The sequence below is a fragment of the Protobothrops mucrosquamatus genome, unplaced genomic scaffold, assembly GCF_001527695.2.
Source record: "Protobothrops mucrosquamatus isolate PMUCROS unplaced genomic scaffold, P.Mucros_1.0 scaffold799, whole genome shotgun sequence".
Taxonomy (NCBI): Eukaryota; Metazoa; Chordata; class Lepidosauria; order Squamata; family Viperidae; genus Protobothrops; species Protobothrops mucrosquamatus.
The window spans coordinates 168,033-175,436 of record NW_015387065.1 but is presented as its reverse complement, the minus strand read 5'-3'; the positions used below and the strand labels follow the sequence as shown (position 1 = coordinate 175,436).

Genomic DNA, 7,404 nt, shown 5'->3' with positions numbered 1-7,404 from the left:
TTCATATGTCTGGCACCCCTGGTAAACCAGGGTACGCCATGTCGGTCGATCATGCGCCAAAGATTCCCAAGAGATGGTGTCGATATCCAGGGACTTGAGAGATGCTTTCAGCGTGTCTTTGTATCGCTTCTTTTGTCCCCCGTGCGATCGCTTTCCTTGAGACAGCTCACCATAGAAGAGCTGTTTAGGGATGCGATGGCCTGGCATCCTTACAACGTGGCCTGCCCAGCGCATCTGGGCTTTCATCACTAATTCTGGTTTTCAGCAGCCAGGATAAAGGAGAGGAGGAAGAGTGGATCACCCAGTCCCAGAAAGATATTTCAGACTGATTCTGTGCCTGGGAAACGAGAAAGGGAACAGATCGGTTGCAAATTCCACTCCCCGTTCTTTCTGATGGAAAGCAAAATTCACCGTCTCATTTAGCAGCAGAAATGGTTGGGCTCAATTGTGGTCGAGAACCACCTTTAATTGAGAAAGCGAGCTGGGTCCCCAGCCAACCTACCACTTCTGTCAATGGTTTGGAACAAGGATGGCAACTCGGTAGGAATGGTTGAGCTCAAGATCTGAATCCCTATCCAACTATAGCGGTTTCTCTCCGTTGTCTCTCCAAAGTGGTCTCTATAGAGTCAATGATTTCAGCGTAGGATGAGATGACATGGCCTCCCAGGGTGAGGCTTTCCTCTCCGCCCGTGTTATTTCCGATTTCCAAACAACTGGAGAGAATTTATTATTCTGCAAATCAGAAAATGAATATTCCTCAAAACTCAAATCTTCTCATCCTCGTGCCTGCCAAAATTTGATAAGCCCACCGACGAGACAGCTGGAAGAAACCCTGGTGGTCTCTCTTGGGTGCTTTATTGATTATGGTAAGTAAGAAACATCTGGAAGATGGTGGTTTTTGCTGACCTGAGACTAGACAGGAATGCTGGTGAATGTCTTGTCTGCAGAGGGATATTTCTCCCCGAGAGAAAATGGGGTGTTAATACTGTCCTTAGACTACTCCAGGGCAAGTGGACCGAGTAGGCTTGCAGGAATAACTTTCCATCCTACAGAAGCACTTTAAAAAAAAGAGAGCAGGAAATTAAATCAGCCAATTCTATCTTTCCCCTGGCATACTGATGTGGCATAGTCAAGGATTCACTCAATGGATGATTAGCTTTGTAGAGGCAACTCCGGAGCATGGTCACAATAAAGGAGAATATTTGTAGCTCAGGGTTGAAATGAGGGGTCCTTGGTGCTCTCTGGGCTTGGTTGTTTTCTTGCAGATGTTTCAGTGCCCAAACTAGGTTAAGTCGTCATTGTGCTAGCACTGATGATGTTTCCTAGCTTGGGTAATGAAACATCTGCAAGAAAACAACCACGCTCAGAAAGCACCAAGGACCCCTCAGAGCATGATCAGGAAGTCCACAAGCGATGCTCTACCGATGACCTAAGAAAGAAGCCCTACAGAACAACAGATCCACGCAGTGAAAGAAGGGAGAGAGACTTCATTCTCCTATAATAGCTTTTAACCCTTGCCTCCTCTTTGTCCTTCCCTGCGCTGAAAGCCGGATGGCAGCCTGCTTACCTATGCCTGAAGTTCAGGCAAAGCCATGGCTGCTGGATTGCCCATCCTTGACTTGCCGTTTGTTTTGGCGCAGCTCCTTGCTCATTTCAGCCCTCTTTGTCCTTGGTTCCTAATAACACATTATTTTTAATACATACTGTATATATATTCATATATATAAACAGCTCTGTGTTCATGGATAGTGCTGGATCGGTAATTGAAATGAAAAGCTCTGTTGCAGATTCTTGCTTGCCTTGCTCTCCCAGAGACCTGCATGGCAGCTGACGCTCGAGTCTTAAAAACTGTCAGAGGACACTGTTCTCTCAGACGTTTGCATGTTGCCAGAGGAATGCATCTGCAATAAAGCATTTACCACCTTGCTTCCCCCTCTCTCTGTCTCTTTTTTTTCTCCCCTAACATTTCCAGTTCTCCCCCAAACAAGCCTTGAAGTGGAGTCTTATTCGGCTCACCCTGGCGACCTCCTCCAGTTGCGCTGCCGGCTACGGGACGATGTTCAGAGCATCAACTGGGTGCGAGACGGGGTCCAGCTATCCGAGAACAACCGGACGCGCATCACAGGGGAGGAGGTAGAGGTCAGGGATGCTGTGCCTGAGGACTCCGGTCTTTACGCCTGCATGACCAACAGCCCCTCAGGAAGCGAGACCACCTATTTCTCCGTGAATGTCTCAGGTTTGTAGCAGGTTACCAGCAGGATGGGAAGGTTTGTAGCAGGTTACCAGCAGGTTACCAGCTACTGGGAAGAACAATTTTGAATTATCTTTGTCAGCCTTACCTTTTTTTCCCAACCTTACCAGGATTGGATTGTTGGGAGACCAGGATTCAGTCTATACCAGGGGTAGGCAACCTTGGCTCTTTTGTGACTCGTGGACTTCAACTCCCAGAATTCCTGAGCCAGCATGAGGGAAACTTTGGCCCCTTCATGACTCGTGGACTTCAACTCCCAGAATTCCTGAGCCAGCCATGCTGAGGAGAAAGAGAGAGGTTCCCAAGCTGAGCCATGCTGGCTCAGGAATTCTGGGAGTTGAAGTCCACGAGTCATGAAGGGCCATAGTTCCCCTCATGCTGGCTCAGGAATTCTGGGAGTTGAAGTCCACGAGTCATAAAAGAGCCAAGGTTGCCTACTCCTGGTCTATACAATGTGATGCCCAAGGGAACACCTCTGGAATAGTCTCTCCAACTGTTCTTTTTTTTTAAAAAAATGCATTGTCCACAGGTTTTTCAATATTCATGCCTTCAGCCTCTCCTGATATGCTCAGCTCTAGGGCGAAAATGGATCAGGGTTCGAAGTGAGCTGTGGTGGTATGGGTGGTGGTCTTTGAAAGGCTTTTATTGCTGGCGAAAATAAACACTGTTCTGCTTTACGTTGAGCAAGCGATCACATACTTTTGCTTTCTGAACTGTTAATTTTAATTGGCCAGGAGGTATACATTTACTCTTTGAATTGTGTGCCAGTTTGATGAAGGTAAGAGGCGATTCCCGCGGGCAGCTTTGGTGGGCCTCCTTCATTTCATGGACCCACCGAAGTTCGTTTGGCTCCCCGTGGATACAACCAAGCAAGTTTGAGGATGCATTTGATTGCATTTCCCCCAGTTTGAAAGTCCTATCGAAACTGACAAATTCATTTTGATTTAGAGGTGATACGGATGGTTGGGGGAAGAATGACAGAATACGTCATGGCCATTTTCAATTTAGCACAGCTTCCTGTGTTCGCTAGCGTCCTCTTATAATGTGGAAAAGATCGTGGATTGATTGATGGTTGACGGAAGAAAAATGTGGTTTTCATTTAAAAAAGAACAAGATTCTGAAAAATCTAGATGGGCTGAATAAGACTGACATTTCCACTAGCTGAAAATGGAGGCATTAGCACCGTGCAAGCTTTCCTGATGTCTCCCATCAGTAGTTCCTAATCTGCTAAATTGGCCTAAGATAGGGAAGTGCCAAACTTCATGATCCACCTCTGCCTTAATAGATTATTGGGAAGACTGACTTCTTAGCCACTCTGATTGTGATTCTGTCAAGCCAACCATTTATGAATGCATAAAAGCCTTTCCAGGGAGTCTGCTACTTTTGATAACTCAGATAAGAAGCATATAAGAAGACAGATGTAGGAGGCCTCTTGAGGTTTTAGTTGTCTTTTCTCCCATGGAGAAGCTTCTCATGGTGTGTTTGTAGCTCCCTCTGCACTCTGAAATGGTTTGGTCCAAGTGCAGTTCTATCTGGTGATGAGCTGTTAATAGAAGAACTAATCCATACCAAGTGACAGACAGGATATTCCTGACAGGCTTGCCAAATGGCTGGTTTAGTGACAAACGTCCACACGTTTTTGTCCTGCTTTTGGAGATAGCCAACATGATTGCTTGTCACCAGCTCTGCCTCTTCTCAGGAGAAAATCTAGAGATAGTAATAGTGACATCTGAAACATATGATATCTCCAGGGTCCCAACTTTTTGTCTGACGACGAGAACTCTTCCTTGCTTCGCTGACTCTGAAGAAAACTTACTTAACAATAACATCTCAGAAGTTCAGCACAGGATCAGCACTCTTCTCTAGGCTAGATTTTATCACAGTAGGAAACACATTTGCCAGTGGCAAGTGCTTCTGTGAACTTTTCTAATCAAAATAATCAATGGTTAGTTTCCTATTGACTTTGTCCACCCTTCCATTCCCACCTCTTATTATACCATGCGTTAATAGCAATGGTCACAGCACTTAGACTTGTCTACTGCTTCATAGCGCTTTACAGCCCTCTCTGAGTGGTTTACCATGTCAGCATATTGCCCTCAACATCCGACCTTGGAAGGATGGAAGACTGAGTCAACCTTGAGTCAGCCAGTATTGAACTGCCGGCAGTTGGCAGAGTTAGCTTGCAATGCTGCATTCTAACCACTAGGAGGGAAGGAAGGAAGGAAAGGAAAAGGGAGGGAGGGCAGTAGCAATAACTCTTAGACTTATATACTGCTTCATAGTGCTTTACAGCTCTCTCTAAGTGGAGTTGAAGTCCACCTATCTTAAAGTTCCCGAGGTTGAGAAGCACTGTCTTATCTCATTGGGAAAAGCTCAATTCCTCAACTCATACTTACATTTCTATCCTCCTTAGATGCTCTTCCATCTGCGGAAGACGATGACGACGACGATGATTCTTCCTCAGAGGAAAAGGAGGCAGACAACTCCAAGCCGAACCGTACGTAGAAGCGTCTCTTTTTCCTACCTTGCAGCCACGGACCTCTTGCAAACCCAGTTGGTGAATCTGTTCCCAAAAGAACCGAATCTGGTGTGGCACCCCTTTTCTTTCCGCAGGGACTTAAACTGGAGATGGCTAACCCCAGGACCCTCTCCTGGGCTGCTTACACTCCTTTACAAATCCCTTTGCTTTGACTGTCCTTTGTTACTGCGTCACTGAGGTTTAGATTCCTCTCAGTTGGAGGCGTGACCTGCACAAAAACTATAACGTAAGCCTAAAATAGGCTTTAGTGATTTAACTAAAGAAAGAGCACATTTACCTCCCATCCGGTACAGAAGGAGCAAATCACCGGCCTGGCCAGATGCACTAGATTCCCATCTACTTTACAGGTAGACCTCGACTTACAATCCTCGTTTAGCCACCTTTCAAAATTACAACAGCACTTAAAAACGTTGACTTACGGCCGTTTTTCACACTTACAACCCCAGTTCATGTGATCAAAATTGAGATGCTGGGCAATGGACTCGTATTTATGACGGGGTCTTGTGATCCCCTTTGGTGACCGTCTGATGAGCAAAATCAATGGCGAAGCCAGATTCGCTTACAAATTGTGTTGCTCATTTAACAGCTGCAGTGATTCGTTTAGCAACTCTGGCAAGAAAGTTTGTAAAATGGGGCAAAATTCACTTGGCAAACAGAAATTGGGGGCTCAAATGTGATGGTAAAGTTGCAGGACTACCTGTATTATCAATACACCTCAATGTCCCCCGAAGCTTGTACATGAAACCCCCAACTATCTGTGCCCTAAATTTAATCAGGGCATCTCCTAAGGCTGAATATTTAAGAAAAGGAATGCTTACTTTGCTTTCTCCTTTTATTGGTGGAGAAACGGGCATCACAAAAGCAGCCTACTATAACTTCTTGGATGCCCACTGCTATGTAAGGTGGACAAGCACTTGATGCCCGTGGATCAGAAGCTGTAAGGGAGGCTGGATGACAGGCCATCATCAAGTGGTGATTTGTTGGCTTATATATCTAAAAGATCAGTTGAATAGTCCAGATCCAAAAATTTTTTTAAAAAAGGCTTTGTGGTGAACCATAGTATGGCACTGATTCTCCAGTGTCACCCGATTCCCAGGCTTAGGAGGATTCCATGCTAGGTAAAGCATCCAAGTTTTGAACAACCTGAATTGCTCCTTCTGGCCAGGATCTTGAGTGGTTCAGGAGATGCAGATAATTACTTGGCTGTCAAAACTTCCAGTTAGGACTCCAACGCCAACGATTGTTGACCCGTTTTTCTTCAAGGAGGAGGGATTGTCCTTCTGTTGGAACAATCTCCTGTTGTCATGGTTTTCCGATCAATGACACCAAATAAATCATGGAAATTCCTCAAAAACCATGTTTATTGGATACATGATATCGGCACTGTCGAAAGTGAAACCATATCTAAACTCTTTCCCCACAAGAATCAAAGTAATATAATGTAACAACTCCCACACTTCTACTCATGCTATCCAATAGAACTTTATGACTAAATGATCTTTTTTCTCCACTTCGGTATGGGAACGACCTTGGTTCCCACAAGAATTGCTCATGTTTAGACTATCATGAATACCTTTCCCCCTCTCCCTCTCTCGTGACAACCTAGAATGACAAAAATGGCTGCAGCCAGGTTCGTTGCAGAGTTGACACCCGTACCTTTACTAACCTTGTCTTGAATGCCGCCTAACGTGCAACATAGTTGTGGGTTCTCTTGCAGAAGCCATCCCACCTTACTGGACGTACCCGGAGAAAATGGAGAAGAAGCTCCATGCAGTTCCTGCGGCCAAAACGGTGAAGTTCAGATGTTCTTCTAGTGGGACCCCCACCCCCACCCTGCGTTGGCTGAAGAACGGCAGGGAATTCAAGCCAGATCATCGCATCGGTGGATACAAGGTAAATCATAAATGCTCGGCTTCCTTTTGAAAGATTGGTTTCTGGAACAGAGAGGTGTTTCTTCGTTAGGCGGCTGTTTGGTTTAAAGAGGAGGGGGCTCCTATAAAGATTACTAAGTTCAGGATCTGCAGTGATCTCGCTGCACCACAGGTTCCAAGGCAAAAGGGCCTTTGTCATCAGCCTTAACATTTTAACCTGAAGTAAGGCAATAAAAAAGTAAGGCTCTTCAGTTAAACTAGCCTCCATCTCCTCTTTAAAATAGTTTTCCAACAAAATAAGAGAAGGATGGACAACTTGTGGCCTTGGGACAGGGGTAGGCAACCTTGGCTCTTTTGTGACTGGTGGACTTCAACTCCCAGAATTCCTGAGCCAGCATGGCTCAGCTTGGAAACCTCTCCCTTTCCCCTCAGCATGGCTGGCTCAGGAATTCTGGGAGTTGAAGTCCACGAGTCATGAAGGGGCCAAAGTTTCCCTCATGCTGGCTCAGGAATTCTGGGAGTTGAAGTCCACGAGTCATGAAGGGGCCAAAGTTTCCTCATGCTGGCTCAGGAATTCTGGGAGTTGAAGTCCACGAGTCATGAAGGGGCCAAAGTTTCCTCATGCTGGTTCAGGAATTCTGGGAGTTGAAGTCCACGAGTCATGAAGGGGCCAAAGTTTCCTCATGCTGGCTCAGGAATTCTGGGAATTGAAGTCCACGAGTCATGAAGGGGCCAAAGTTTCC

At 45.8% G+C, this 7,404-nt stretch overlaps 1 protein-coding gene across 1 annotated transcript in view; it reads left to right on the top strand.

Annotated features, from left to right (window-relative positions):
* Positions 1-7,404, top strand: part of FGFR1 (fibroblast growth factor receptor 1) — a 57,370-nt gene that overhangs the window by 25,357 nt on the left and 24,609 nt on the right. Inside the window, 3 exon segments of the mRNA XM_029284657.1 lie at positions 1,989-2,236; positions 4,665-4,748; positions 6,511-6,683. Of these exon segments, the coding sequence (XP_029140490.1) occupies positions 1,989-2,236; positions 4,665-4,748; positions 6,511-6,683 (505 nt within the window).